We start from the raw sequence: 16,220 nt of genomic DNA, 5'->3' as shown, positions 1-16,220 counted from the left end.
GCGGCGTGGGAGGAGGCTAGGAGTGGAGCGGTCCCTGCCAGACGCTAAAAGATGCCGGGAAATGGCAGCGGCAGATAGCGGAGTCCATTAAATTAACCACTTCCCGGCAGCAGCCATTTTTCGGTTTTGCATTTCCCTTTTTCCCCCACACCTTGCAAAAGCCATAACTTGTTTGTCTTTCGGTCGATAAAGCTGTATCAGGGCTTGATTTTTGCGGAACGAGTTGTAGTTTTTCATGGCACAATTTCTTGTAACATATAATTGTTTAAGCTTCGTTTTTACGGTGTTCACAAAAACAACATGTAAACTTGATTCTGCGGGTCAATGCGTTTATGGCGATACCACATTTATATAGTTTTTTTCTATATTTTACTACTTTAAACAAGGAAAAACTAATTGTTAAGAATAACATTTTGTGTCACCATATTGTGAGAGCCATAATTTTTTTATATTTTCGTCTATGTGTAAGAGGTTTTTGTTTTTTTTGTTGTCGCAGGGCGCACTGTAGTTTTTATTGGTACTATTTTGGGGTACATAATCATTTTTGATCACTTTTAGTTAAAACAAAGAACAGCAATTGTGGCCTTTTTAAAAAAAAATAAAATAAATAATATTAAATTGAAATAGTCCAGACTTTTTGTTTTCGATGCGGCAACACCACTTATTATTATTCTTTTTTTACATTGCTCTAGGGGGAAAATATATTTTTTCTTTTAACTTGCCTCTGCATATTGTCTCGGATTGAGGGGTTCAGTTTACCTCAAAGTTCTGGAGAGCCCTCTGCAGTATCCTCGGTGTGAAGTTGGACTTTTCCTCGGCCTACCATCCCCAGTCCAATGGTCAAGTCGAGAGGGTTAATCAGATTAGAGAGAAGTATCTGCGGCACTTTATCTCCAGGCAGCATGATGACTGGGTGCAGCTGCTTCCTAGGGCGGAGTTCTCTTACAACAACCATACTAGTGAGTCCACCACCTCCAGCCCATGCTTCATGGTCTACGGCCAACATCCACGAATACCTCTTCCTGTTTCCACTATGTCCCAGGTGCCTGCAGCGGACTCTACTTTCAGGAACTTTCTGCAGATATGGCAGCAGACTCGATCTTCTATTCTGCTGGCGGTCGACCGCATGAAGAGAAAGGCAGACACAAGAAGACGAGAGCCTCTCCAGTTTCTTCCAGGCACTAAGGTCTGACTGTCTTCCAAGAATATCCGGCTGAGGGTGCCATCTTGCAAGTTTGCTCCCAGGTTCCTCGGACCCTTCGAGATTCTGCTGCTGATAAATCCTGTCTCTTACAAGTTTCGGCTGCCTCCCACCCTCAAGATCCCAAACTCTTTTCACGTCTCTCTGCTGAAGCCTGTGGTCCTGAACCGCTACTCCAAGACTCCTAGTTCCGCAGTGGCTCCTAGCGGCTCGTTAGGGACATTCGAGGTGAGGGAGATCTTGGACACCAAGAGAGTAGGAGGAAGAACGTTTTATTTGGTGGATTGGAGGGGATTTGGCCCAAAGGAGAGGTCTTGGGAGCCAGAGGAGAACATCAATGCCCCTGCCCTCGTGAAGAAGTTTCTCTCCCGCTCTAGTCCCAAGAAGAGGGGGCGTTAGAGGGGGGATACTGTAACGTCTATGTCCGCGGACCATCATCCTAACTTACCCTGACAGCCGCAGCTATGGACACCTGGGAGACGCCGGTACTCACTTGCTGGTACGGACTATCTCCCGCAGGGTGCGCGCCCCCGCGCGTGCACGGCCTTAAAGGGCCAGTATGCAAACATTTACAGAATAGCTGCAATTATCCCAGAATGCCTCTTAACTATAAAAGGGCTCTGCCCTCTCGATCATTGCTTGAGCGTTGTTGTGTTACCTTAAGTTTGTCCTTGCAAATGGTCTCCTAGTGTTTTCCAGTTCCCAGTGTTTCCCGTTCCTGCCGGCTGTACCCTGTATCCCGTGCTACCGTGCCTCTGTGCCTTTAAGAGTTGGAGTCGTGTTGTGCCCTCCGCTGCATCTATTGTGTCGCACCCCGCCAGGTGTATGTCTACTGTCGGAACCTCATCTTAGCCTGAAACCACCGCTATGGTCTACATTGCCTCAGCTACCCTTTCAGAACTATAGACATTGCATTATACCCATTTAGCCAGCTGCTATCCCGCTACGCGGTACGGCCCAGTGTGTCCACAACCCACGCAGTGACATTAAGCTTAAAAAAAAGTCAAAGAATGTGTGCCCAACAGAGGTTAGTCAATCACTCTAACTATACCCATATGTTTCCATAATAGAAACAACCTACGTGGGGGTCTTTCCTGAAAGTGAGTTGCCCAGGAGTGTGAATATTTGAGGTTTTTTTTCCCCATGTGGTATCTGGTGAATTGCCAAGCTTTAAATAGTGGAAGAGAGAAGTGGGTTACATTTTATTTCCTCAGGCAGGTACGTGTGAGTTATATACCTAAATCTAATCTTCGTAGGCTCTATTTCTTATTGTCAGCGTTACCTGAACTTTGCTCCAGAAGGGGTAAAGTCTAGCAGCTATAATTCTCCCATACACAATAAAGAGAGAGAAGATGATATCCTACTCCCGTTTTTCTCGCTCTCACTCACACGCAAAAGTGTAGAAGAGCACTGTAGTTGTGGATCCAGCACTGGGGTGAAGAAGTAGAACACTTACTAGAAACAAAAGCATCTTCTATGTATCTTTCTCGATCTCTGAAGCTGCCACCTTCTCCTCCCCCTCCTTTTCCACAGACATCTATAGGCTGCAGCTATTATATGGTATTTCAGTGGGGCTGAGTCTTCATCAATGCCTCACAGAAGAAGGATTTTAGGAGGGAATTGAGAGTGAGTGATCAGTGCAGGAGGAACCGAGGAGGGGAGTCTGATAAGTGGAGAAAGAGAGACTTTTTTCTTTACATTGCAAGAGCCGCCCTCTTGAAATATCAGTTGAATACTTTTTCATATAAAAATAATGTAGACTCCAGGAAAAACAATAGAGGAATGCTCACTCAGATTTTCTTACAGATTGTGGGGATTAGATCACGAAATATGTTTCTTTTTAATCTGGTCAGAAAAGTTGGCTCAAATACTAACTGACTAGATGGAATTAGGTTATACTGATAGGCATTTTCAGAAGTAAATAATATAAAAACCATGGAGAATTTCAAGTTTAGAAAGCAATTACAGTAATGATAGAAAAATACTTACAAATAAGACGGATTTGTATTGGATAAGTTCAGAACATTGGAGTCAACAGGCTGAACAGCTGCTAAAATATCTTGTTCAATAGCCATTGGAAGAACTGCATATCCACAGTAGTCTATGTGCTCCCCTATAAAACAAAACAAAAATCTACATTTGCAAACATGAAAGTATACCTCAACTCTCAGTAAAAATTATTTCAGTGCAGGAGTCTGAAATAAAAGTTTTTCTAAATAATTATTATAAAAAAATTTTGTCTCATTTTATTTATTGAAATTTTATTAAGTATAAAAAACAATGTTTATGTCTCGCAGGACATAATAAAGGGGGAAAGAGAATAAAGAAAATAATAAATGAAAACAAAACAGTACATACAATGCCTTAATATTTTTACTTTGCATTTATTTTTTGATAATAGAATATAAATGAAAAATAAAAAATTAAAGGATTACAGTGTTACGATAACCACACGTCCCATTTGTAACAAAAAATATTGCTTTTGTTCAATGATGATGCAATTCTAGATTCGTAGCAACAGCTAAATAACTTAATTTTGCTTCTAGCAGCTGCACGGACTATGTAAAGCCTATGCAGCTCGCAGCTCATAACTTTTCAATGGGAGACAGAGCGTCCTGCTTGTTTCCATGGCTCCCATATGCAGAACGGCCGTTAGCGCTATAGGATTCTATACGGAAGGGGAAGGGTTTGCAGCTTCTGCTTAGGCCTTATCCAGACGAAGGCGAGGGGTTTGCAGCTTCCGCTTCTCAGTCATTATTCAGACGAACGTAGGGCAACTCGGACGTAAAAAACGGACGTTTTTCATATCCGCGTTGCCCCCATGCAGATCCCGTTTTCACGGATCCCCGTAGACTTGAGTCTATGGAGGGATCCATGAAAACGAAAGGAAAGAGGACATGTTCTATTTTTTCAACTTCACCCTTCACACACGTTGTTTTAACGGCTGTCACACGGACGTATTCAACGTATGTCAGAATAAGGCCTTACGCAGTAAGTATAAATTGACATTAAATCACATGTGTATTATGTATTACTATATATATATTTATTACCTATTAAATTCACCCGGCCTGGTGCCCGAGCAAAATATAACGGATCACTACCAAATTTAGAGATAAACATTTCCTTCAGCTTCAGCAACCTGCAGATTTAAGAAAAATGAACATTTCAGTTTGTAAATGAAAATTAGCACATTGTTAAAAACACATACATAACATTTAAAATATTTCTATTTTACGGTGTTATTAGTATATCTTATTTAGTTTTAAGAACACTTTGTAAGACATATACATTAGGGACGTACGATGCATCAAAACTTCGATACGGTTTCGATGCCGTGCACCCCCAAACAGTTCGATACCGTTATTTCAAGTCTTTTTATCTCCGTCAAAAAAACGGATGACTAGAATAACGGATGCAAACTGATGCAACTAAAAATTGCATTGATTTCCAAACGGGGATTTTTAACAGATCGGTTTTTATCTTTATTCTGATCTAAAAACGGATCAGAGTAACGGATTATACAACGCAAGTCTGACCGTAGCCTTGTTACATAAACAATGTCCAACATGTCTGATTTTTGTTTCCCCTAACAGCAGAAATCAGGCTACCCCCGGAGACCATGTCTGTGCTGTTCATACAGATATAGAATTGTCCAATGCATACAAAATTATACAGTTCCCATGAAAGTCAGTAGTAGAAATATAAATATACTAGTATAGAAAACCAGTTACATGGGTTTGCCTAGCAAGAGGAATGATAAGTCTTTATAATTCTGCTCTTTGAGAAGGATGTTCATGTCAAGCTTGTCTTACTTCTTAACGCCTTGTTTTGGGAATTGGTTTCTCTTTGTTCCTGGCATTCCTCTGCATTCTGTTATTATCTGAGCCAAATATGTATATGATGATTATCAGCATTGTCCCTTTTATAAGGGAGCGTGATCACACGTAGAAAAGCTAAGGGACAATCCTGATTATCAATATATATATTATTGGATAATTATGCCTGCAATTCTCTTATGTAAAAGAATTGTGTTTTGGTATTTTTTTGAAATAAGGCAATTGCATGCACAGTAATTACTTAATTACTCCTAAGGGTATGTTCACGCAGCTTATTTTCAACCGCTTTTCGGGGCGTAAATGCCCCGAAATAAGTCTGAAAATACGGAAGCTGAACGCCTCCAAACATCTGCCCATTGTTTTTAATGGAAAAAACTGTGTTTCACTCCCACGGGGCGTTTTTTTACGTGGCCGTTTGTAAAAAACGGCGTGTAAAAAAACTCCCCGTAAAAAACAAGTGCATGTGACTTCTTGAGCCGTTTTTCAATGGATCAATAGAAAAACAGCTCCAAAACGGATGTAAAAAGCGCATAAAAAAACGGCTGAAAATTAGAGGCTGTTTTCCCTTGAAAACAGCTCTGTATTTTACAGCCGTTTTTAGTTTGCTGTGTGCACATACCCTAAAAATAACAAAAATCGGGAATCAAAAATCATCCATAGGGTTGACAAAAATCTAGATTTTATTTTTTTGCAAAATCCCCCAGCCCTGCACACAGTGATAACTCTCTGAGCACACATAATTTAGTAGGATTACCTGCAGTCCTATGTAACACCACAGATAACACAGTGATAACGCTGAGTACAGATAATATAGTAGATGCACACACAGAAATATATACACATACAGATACAGGGGCATAGATAAAAGCTCATGGGCCCCGATGCAAGAATTCAGCTTGGGCCCCCCTACCCCTTCCCAACATCACCAGACCCCTTTGCACGCCTATGCCCTGCCGCCTTGCAGACAGACCCCATGCATGCCTCCACAGTATACTGCTCCCCATAGCTGACCCCACACAGTATATGTCCCCCATAGTTTACCCCACACAGTATAATGCCCCCCCATAGCTGCCCACACACAGTATAATGCCCCCATAGCTGCCCACACACCGTATAATGCCCCCATAGCTGACCCCACACCGTATAATGCCCCCCATAGCTGCCCACACACCGTATAATGCCCCCCATAGCTGCCCCCCACGGTATAATTCCCCCATAGCTGCCCCACACAGTATAATGCACTCCATACAGTATAATGCCCCCATAGCTGCCACATACAGTATAATGCCCCACAGTATAATTCCCCCCATAGCTGCCACATAAAGTATAATTCCCCCATATAGTATAAAGCCCACATAGCTGTCCCATATAGTATAATGCCCCCCCCCCCCATAGCTGTCCCATACAGTGATACTGATGGTCATTTTACTGTGAGTGGGGGGCTGATGGTCTTCGAGTGGTTTCCGCCTCTGACCTCCCTTTGAAATTATTAGGAGGCAGAAAAAAACAGCGGCGCTCGTTTGGTGCTTTTTTGTCTACGGTTTTTGCATTTGCTACAACTGCTTAAAAAAATGTGGGCAAAAAACACAGCAAATAAATAAGTCAAACAACAATGTCAATTCAAAATCTGCCTCAAAATACCTAAAGGAACTTTGAGGCAGATGATTTTTAGTTTCTGTCTTACAAAAAAACGGTGTGAACATACCCTAAGGCCGGATTCACACGAGCGTGTGCGTTTTGCGTGCGCAAAAGGCACTTAACAGCTCCGTGTGTCATCTTCGTATGATGCATGGCTGCGTGAGTTTCGCGCAGGGGCCATCATTATGACACTCTGTTTGTATGTTTGTAAACAGAAAAGCACGTGATGCTTTTCTGTTTTCATTCATACTTTTCACTGCTGTTGCGCGAAATACGCGTGTCCCACGGAAGTGTGGTGCGTGTGATTTTCACGCACCCATTGACTTCAATGGGTGCTTGATGCGCGAAATACGCACAAAGAACGGACATGTCGTGACTTTTACGCAGCGGACTCACGCTGCGTAAAAATAACGGACTGTCTCCACGGCCCCATAGAATAATATAGGTCCGTGCGAGACGCGTGAAAATCACGCGCGTTGCACGGACGTATATCACGTTCGTCTGAATAAGCCCTAAGAGTGTAGTGCTTGTTTTTAGCCATTTTTTGTCGTTTTGTAAACAGTTTTTGGTAGGGGTGCCCTGAGAATTATTTTTTTTTCCTGGGGTGCCTCGAGCCTGAAAGGGTTGGGAAACTCTGATGTAGATAATGAAAAATTGTGATAAACAATAAAAGTGAAAAACAAATATGTGCACAAATGGTGTACAAAATATGATACAATTGAATAATGATGAATGTGAGTATATACCTATTAGGGTATGTTCACACGGCTTAGCAAAATACGCCTGAAAATACGGAGCTGTTTTCAGGCGAAAACAGCTCCTGATTTTCAGACGTTTTTGTAACTACTTGCATTTTTCGCGGCGTATTTTACGGATGTTATTGGAGCCGTTTTTCAATGGAGTCAATGAAAAACGGCTCCAAAAACGTCCCAAGAAGTGACATGCACTTCTTTGACGCGGGCGTCTTTTTACACGCCGTCTTTTGACAGCGACTCGTAAAATAACACCTCGTGGGAACAGAACATCGTAAAACCCATTGAAAGCATGGGCAGATGTTTGTAGGCGTACTGGTGCCGTTTTTTCACTCGTAATTAGAGGCATAAAACGCCCTAATTACATCTGAAAACAGTGCGTGTGAACATACCCTAAATACAATAGAAAGTCAAATAATTATGCCAACAAAGCATGTGACACCACTATATATATATATATATATATATATATATATATATATATATATATATATATATATATATATATATATATATCAAACTGTGGTTCTCATGACATCAAGTGGTTCCTCAGAACATCGCATGTATTTCAACGATATTGACTGACAAGCGTAGAAAGGCCCACAGGCACAGAGTTATTTAGGGACCCCAAATAAAGAAGATAAGACTCCGAAAAGTACAATGAGATTATCAATATAAATATAATCTGTATGAAGAGAAATATATAATTTGTTAAAATCACAACAAAAGATAATAAAAACAGTAAAGTATACCCAACACCACTAAAATAAGCTGGCAATCAGAGAAATGGGGAGAACCCATTGGTCTCATTTAGGCCCTTGGGATGTACAGTTTAGAGCCTCCAGATCCACTTGCATTCTCGCTGTAAGAGAAGTTTCTTTAGATCACCACCTCTCATATCAATGTTAATGTGATCAATGCCTTTCACCTTTAACAATCTCGAATTGCATGAATGGTGGAGTCGGAAAGGTTTGGGGATTGTTTTTAGTTGTTTCACATTTACTGCCGTTTTAGCACTCTCTATGTCTCGAACGTGTTCTCATACACGAACCCGCAACTCACGAGTGGTCATGCTTATATAGATTTTAGTGCATGAGCATGTTGCATAATAAATGACACCCTTGGTGTTACAGGTAATCGGCCAACAGATTTTACATTTATTGATGCCACTAGAGTCAACAAAGAACTCAGAGTGCTCAATGTTGAGACAGCTTAAACAATCCCTACATGACCTGCACCCCCATTTGGAACCTTTTGTGCCAAACACTTTACCGGGTTTAATCGGTGTCAAGTAGCTATGTACTATGGTATCACGCAGATTACGTGCTCTGCGGGGTGCCATAGCAGGATAATCAGAAATTAACTGTTGGTTTATGGATTCCTCATTTTATTTATTGTTCATGGTCTTTTAGTATGTATTTCAAAAAGTATTTTTCTATCTTCATAATTTCTCTTGTTTTTTCAGCATCTTTCTTTCTAGGTTATAAGTATAAATACATGCTGGGTGGGAGTAAATAAACTGTGAGACAATGGTGCAAAATCCCTTCTGGGCCCAGTATGGATTTGTATCATTGTCCCACAAGTAAATTATTCCCCGCCTCTATTCATACTTGCCAACTAGTTAGGCCCCATGCACATGAACGTATTTTTTTCCTCCCGTAAATACGGGTCCTTGGTCACACGTATTCGACCCGTATTCCACCAGTAATTACAAACCCGTGCCTGTAAATACGGGTCCGTTGTCACTAGTATTCCACCCGTATTTACGGACCCGTTTTCTCTGCACTACATCGGCAGCCCTATCAGAGCTGGATAGAGAGAAGGGGCAGCCCTTTCGGGCAGAGTTTCCGCAGAGATTGAAAGTAAAAGAAGTTCATACGTACCCCGGCCGTTGTCTTGGTGACGCGTCCCTCTTTTGACATCCAGTCCGACCTCCCTGGATGACGCGGCAGTCCATGTGACCACTGCAGCCTGTGATTGGCTGCAGTGGTCACATGGGATGAAAAGTCATCCCGGGAGGCCGGACTGGATGAAGAAGCAGGGAGTTCTGGGTAAGTTAACTTTTAATACTATTAACTCCAGCGGTAATCACTGTTCCGGGTACTGAAAGAGTTACTGCCGATCAGTTAACTCTTTCAGCACCCTGGACAGGGACTATCCCCGGACGTCGCCTAGCAAACGTCCCCGTAATTACGGGAGCCCCATATACTTTTATGGGCCTGCCCGTGCCATAATTATGGCCTGAAATAGGACATGTTCCATATTTTTCAACGGCCCGGGCACTTTACCGTAAGCAAACGGGAAGGTACCCGTGGCCAATAGAAGTCTATGGGCCCGTAATTACGAGTGTTTTTACATTCGTGTGCATGGGGCCTTAGAAAGGAGAAAGGTATATTCGATTGGCAGTTTTAGATTGAACAATGTATTTTCACTTCACAATTACAATCTTAACATTTCATTTTTGGGTGTGATAGTTCTTTAAAAAAGGTATAAATTCTTGTGTTGATCTGTATCCAAAAGATATTTATTCATCTCTGAATGTATTTATTTCCACGAAAATCTGTACCCGCCTAGTTTTCGGAAACATGTTTTAGATTTAATTCCAGTGCATGTATAAGGCATTGTCTGGCTGGCAAATTAAGACTTTAGAGGACTTAAAGCCAATCAATTATATCAGTTTCTTCCATTTAACTGCTGCACCAGACTGCCAACTGCTGTGAGAAATCTGCAAAACAGTAATTAAAATGCTGTGGTTGGGTACAAAAGATATAATTATATTGTTATTGAGCAGAATGTTGCCCCAGAATGATTTTAGAAGCATCTACCATTTACGTCATTCAGAAAGACGTTGTGGTTTAGGTGCCAAATGAGATTTACCAGCTTAAACAATGTGGAAATCGAGTTAAGACAGTAGGAAAATAAACGCAAAAATAAACGCAAAAAAGACTGCATCGAAGAAAAAACGTGAGGAAAGGAAAAAACACCGGTATTAACTTGGTAATTGTTACCATTATTTAACAAACCATAGGGGATCAATCCCAAGTAGTGGCGGCCGGACGGGGCCATAGCCCAGCTGCCTTGCAGTAGCCAATGGCCGCACGATATTGCTGGGTATTACCAGCACAATCATGCGGCCATTGGCCACCGCATGTGGGCATGGTTCCATACCCTAAGTAATGTTTAGTTGTTAGTACACCTAATAATAATATTTAATTAAAATAATAAAAACACCAGCAGATCATTAGAATCTACTTAAAAATCATTTATAAATAATTCAGATTAGTACAATTTGGAAAACAAGCAGATACATACAGAATTACCCTAAATGACATAAACTAAGTAAAAAGTAGAATAACTGAAAGTACATTGCTTTACTTCTCCTGTAGTCAGAGGTCGCATTTAATATTTTTCAACAGAATAAAAATACTCCTCATTTATAGGCTAGAATCACACATGCAATTTTTGATGGAGTTTTTCTTTAGCCTAAGGCCTCATGCACACGACCGTAGCCATGTGCACCGCCGTGATGTCCAGGTCGGCCGGCCACGGAGTGACAGCCGCGAGCTGCCCGCAAATCGCGGGCCGTGCACATGGCCGCGGCCATTATTTTCAATGAGCTCGGACCGCAGAACACGGCCGTAATAAGGCTTGCCCATTCTTTCTGCGGTCCGGACTCCGGGGCCATGCACGGACCGTGAAAACCATGGTCGTGTGCATGGCCCCATAGGAATGAATGGGGCCGCAATTCTCATGTCGATTTTCGGTGGAATTGCGGCCGCAAAATAATGTTCGTGTGCATGGGGCCTAAGCCAGGAGTGGATTCTACAGGAATGGGAAATACAAAGGAAGGACATACTGTACCTTTCCTTCCTGTTGGATTCACCAAGGCCTCATGCACACGACCGTAGTGTTTTTCTGTTCCGCAAATTCCCGGACCGTGGTCTGTATTTTGCGGATGAAATGTCATCCGTAGTGTATCAATGTGTCATCCGCAAAATGCGGATCATATATACCATATATATACCATATGTGGTCATAAACTGCAGTTTGGACACACGGCAGGGCTCAGAATGGCAGGACTGCTACATGGCATGTAGATTTTGGTTGATTGTTGTTTTGGGCGCCATGTCGCATTTGCAGAGCCCCTGAGGTACCAGTACAGTAGAAACCCCGGAGAATTGACTCCATTTTGGAAACTATACCACTCAGGGTAATCATCTAGGGGTGTAGTGAGCATTTTGATTCCTCAGGTGTTTCATAGATTGTATTAGAATGAGGCAGTGAAAATGAAAAATTATTTTGCACCCAATTTCTTTTTCACAATGGGTAATAGGAGAAAAAAAAAACACACAATTTGTTACCCAATTTCTCCCGAGTATGGCAATACCCCATGTGTAGCCCTAAACTACTGTTTGGGAACATGGTAGAGCTCAAAATGGAAGGAGCGCCATTTGGCTTTTAGAGCGCAGATTTTGCTAGACTGGTGTACGGGCGCCATGTCGCATTTGCAGCGCTCCCTTAGGTACCAGAGTTGAGTGAAAAACCCTGAGAAGTGACCCCATTTTGTAAACTACACCCCTCAAGGCATTTATCATTTGCCTGGACATATGACAGGGCTTAGGAGTGAAAGGTGCATGTGAGGCCTATTTCGGCGATTTTCACAGCACTGGCCCACAATTGCAGGGCTCTGAGGTCAAATAATAAAACAAACCCCCAAGTAGTGACCCCCATTTTGGAAACTGCACCCCTCAAGGCATTTTTTAAGGGGTGTAATGAACATCTTGACTAGACACGTTTGTTTTTTATTAGAAATGAACGCTCAGTGGATGGTGCAAAGTGAAAATAGCAAATTTCCACAGGTATATGCCATTTTAGTGCACAATATGTTGTGCCCAGTTCGTGCCACTGAAGACAAATACCTCAAACTGTTAAGCGGGTTCTGCCGGGTATGGCGATGCCATATATGTGGACGTAAACTGCTGTTTGGGCACGCTGCAGGGCTCAGAACTGCGAAAGCGATATTTGGCTTTTGGAGCGCAGATTTTGCTTAGTGGTAGGTTTGTTTGGGGTTTTGCTGGTATTTTAGTTTATGATGTGGGGGCATATGTAAGCTGTGCGGGGTACATCAGGGTATAATAATGGGGTTATTAAATCATAATTCATACATATGTGGCCAGTGTCGCACTGATAAATGGTGCCCAATCTTATCCGCTTTTGGAACACTGCACATTTTCTGCCATATTCTGATAGCCAGAACTTTTTTATTTTTTCTCCCCTGTGGCTGTGTGAGGACTTATTTGTTGCGGGACAATCTGTAGATTTCATTGGTACCATTTTGGGGCACATGCGATTTTTTGATCACTTTTTATTTCATTTTTTGGCAAGCAAGGTGACCAAAATCCTGCAATTCTGATGTTTTTAATTCATTTTTTTTACGGCGTTTGCCATGCGCTATGAATGACCATTTTGTATTATTCTGCGGGTCGGTACAATTACGGCGATACCATATGTATATAGTTTTTCTTATGTTTTGCAGCGTCTGCACAATAAAATCACTTTGGTTTCATATAATTTAATTTAATGTGTCGCCATATTCTGAGAGCCATAACTTTTATTTTTCCGTCGAAAAAGCTGTGTGAGGGCATTTTTTTGCGGGACGGGCTGTAGTTTTTAATGGTATAATTTTGGGGTACATGCAACTTTTAGATCCCTTTTTTTATTCTGTTTTTATTTGGGAGTGGTAGTGACTAAAAAAACTGCGATTCTGGAATAGTTTTTTATTAAATTTTTTCCGGTGTTCACCGTGCGGGTAAAATAGCGTGATATTTTTATAGTTTGGGTCGTTATGGAAGCGGTGATACCATGTGTGTACTTTTTTTGAAAAAATGTTGAGTTTTGTCCTATAATAAAAGACTTATTATGGGAAAAAAAGGCTGTTATAGTGGGTTTTTTTAACTTTTTTACAACATTTTTATTAACTTGTTTTAACTTTTTTTTTTGTCCCACTAGGGGACTTGAAGGCATGAAGCCCTGATCGCTATGCTAATACACTGCACTACCTAAATAGTGCATTGTATTAGAGCGATCATCTATTCACTGACAGCAAGCCTGTTAGGCTTCGCCTCCCAGCGGGGCCTAATAGGCTTCCGTACTAGGAAGCGATTGTTAGGCTACGCGCCATCATGGTTGCAGACACTTAGATGCAGCAATAGCTTTGATTGCTGCATCTAAGGAGTTAATCGGCCGGATCGGAGCCTAGCTTCGGTCCTGAGCCAGCACCATCAGATACACATTCTCATCAAGCTGTGATTGGTCAGTCACAGCAGACCGACCAATCACAGCAATCGCCGGCCGGGGACCGCTGTGATTCGTAAACAGTTGACGGCACAGTTCTATCCCCCTGTCCTTTGACAGGGTAACAGTTTTTAGCCAGGAGCGGTAAGGGGTTAATACAAATAACTTCAAATTTGCTTTACTGCCCTATAAATAAACAAGTAAGAGATTAGTAAAAGTAAAAAAACAACTTTCTTTTCCAAATACAAAAGATTGAAAATGGTTTTCCCATGATAATCATTTATGGCATATTGATTGCATACACCACAAATGTTCGGTCATCGGGAGGGAACCTGTACTAATCCCAAGAATAATTTTTTTTTTTTTACTGTGTTCGCCCTGCGGGATAAATAATGTTATATTGTAAGGGTATGTACACACGCAGAGTCAAAAACGTCTGAAAATACGGAGCGGTTTTCAAGGGAAAACAGCACCTGATTTTCAGACGTTTTTTGAGCAACTCAAGTTTTTCGCGGCGTTTTCTACGGCCGTTTTTGGAGCTGTTTACATTGGAGTCTATGAGAAAACGGCTCCAAAAACGTCCCAAGAAGTGTCCTGCACTTCTTTTGACTAGGCTGTAATTTTACGAGCCGTCTTTTGACAGCGACGCGTAAGATGACAGGTCGTCGGCACAGCACATCAGCAAACCCATTGAAATGAATGGGCAGATGTTTGCCGACGTATTGGAGACGTTTTTTCAGACGTAATTCGAGGCGTAAAATGCCTCCATTACGACTGAAAATAGGTCGCGTGAACCCAGTCTAATAGTTTGAACTTTTACGGATGCGGCGATAAATACTGGTGGAATACGGGTCGAATACGTATTCCACCCGTATATACGGACCCGTTTTCTCTGCACTAATCGGCAGCCCCTTCTCTCTATCATTGCTGATAGAGAGAAGGGGCAGCCCTTTCGGGTAGAGTTTCTGCAGCAATTGAAAGTAAAAGAAGTTCATACGTACCTCGGCCGTTGTCTTGGTGACGCGTCCCTCTTTTGACATCCAGTCCGACCTCCCTGGATGACGCGGCAGTCCATGTGACCGCTGCAGCCTGTGATTGGCCTGTGATTGGCTGCAGCGGTCACATGGGATGAAACGTCATCCCGGGAGGCCGGACTGTAGTAAGAAGCAGGGAGTTCTGGGTAAGTTAACTTTTAATTCTATTAACTCCAGCGGTAGTCACGGTCCCAGGTGCTGAAAGGGTTAATGCCGATGAGTTAACTCTTTCAGCACCCTGGACAGTGACTATCCTCTGACGTCGCCTAGCAATGCTCCCGTAATTACCGGTGCACACACGTAGCCACTCGTAATTACGGGAGCCCCAGAGACTTCTATGGGCCTGCCTGTGGCGTAATTACGGCCTGAAATAGGACGCGTCCCATATTTTTCAATGGCCCAGGCACCTTCCCGTAAGCAAACGGGAAGGTAACCGTGGCCAATAGAAGTCCATGGGCCCGTAATTATGGGCCGTAATTACGGCCGTTTTTACGTTTGTGTGCATGGGGCCTTACACTGCTTTATCGACGGAAAAAAAACAAAAACCTACGGCTCTCAAAATATTGCGACTCAAAACAAATTTTATTTGAACAATAGTTCTTTGTAAAAATAGTACATCATTAACTAAAACTATATACATTTGGTGTCACCCTAATCATATTGACCCGCAGAATTAAGTTAACATGTTGTTTTTACCGCACAGGAGTTTCTCTGTTTTACAGTATATTTAATGGTGCAATAAATAAATTATGCCGTTAAATACTAGAACTTGTCCTGCAAAAAACAAGCTCTTATACGACTATGTTGGTGAAAAAAAAAAAAAAAAAAAAAAGATACGGCTTTTAGAAGTAAGGGGAGGAAAAAAACAAAATTAAAAAAAGAAAAAAATGCAGCGGCAAGTGGTTTAATATTAATCTCTAGATCTTCAAGAAACCTCTATGGCTGGGTTCACACAGTGCGTTTCTGGTGCGTTTTTAGAAAGTGTTATTTTTTTGTTTTGATTGATGAATTCCCATTGAGATACATGGGAGTTTATAAGCCAAAACGAAAAAAAAAAATGCATGCTAAAAATGCAACAAAAAAAGCACTGCGTGAACCCAGCCTATTTGAAATGTGATGTAATTAATTAACTAGGTAATTATGAATGGTTTAGGCCGGGTCCAACGAGATGGATCTGCTGCATAAAAACCAGCGTATCCGACCTGGAACCTGCAGGACTTCCCGTCCAAAAGATCGCACCACATTGTAGTGCGATTTTTTCCGATGGAAATTCCGCTGAGTGTTTAAGCGCACATACTTACCCCCTCCCTCCTCGGACGTCCACTCTGGCCTCCCTGTGTTACGTTTCAGGCCATGTAACGCTGTAGTCTGTGATTGCCTGCAGCGGTCACATGGGATACAACGTCATCCCAGGAGGCCGGACTGCACGAAGAAGAAGGGCGTTCTGGGTATGTTTTTGTTT

General features: G+C 42.0%; 1 protein-coding gene across 1 annotated transcript in view; it reads right to left on the bottom strand.

The window, feature by feature from the left end:
* The window catches only part of GALK2 (galactokinase 2), a 331,206-nt gene that overhangs the window by 290,501 nt on the left and 24,485 nt on the right, over positions 1-16,220 (bottom strand). Inside the window, exons 2-3 of the mRNA XM_075858034.1 lie at positions 4,255-4,343; positions 3,191-3,314 (exon numbers count right to left, since the gene is read on the bottom strand). Coding sequence (XP_075714149.1) covers positions 3,191-3,314; positions 4,255-4,343 — 213 coding nt within the window. The remainder of the gene's footprint in view (positions 1-3,190; positions 3,315-4,254; positions 4,344-16,220) is intronic.

This window comes from Rhinoderma darwinii, chromosome 3, assembly GCF_050947455.1.
Source record: "Rhinoderma darwinii isolate aRhiDar2 chromosome 3, aRhiDar2.hap1, whole genome shotgun sequence".
Lineage (NCBI taxonomy): Eukaryota > Metazoa > Chordata > Amphibia > Anura > Rhinodermatidae > Rhinoderma > Rhinoderma darwinii.
The sequence above is the reverse complement of the archived record's forward strand: the minus strand, read 5'-3'. Positions and strand labels throughout refer to the sequence as shown.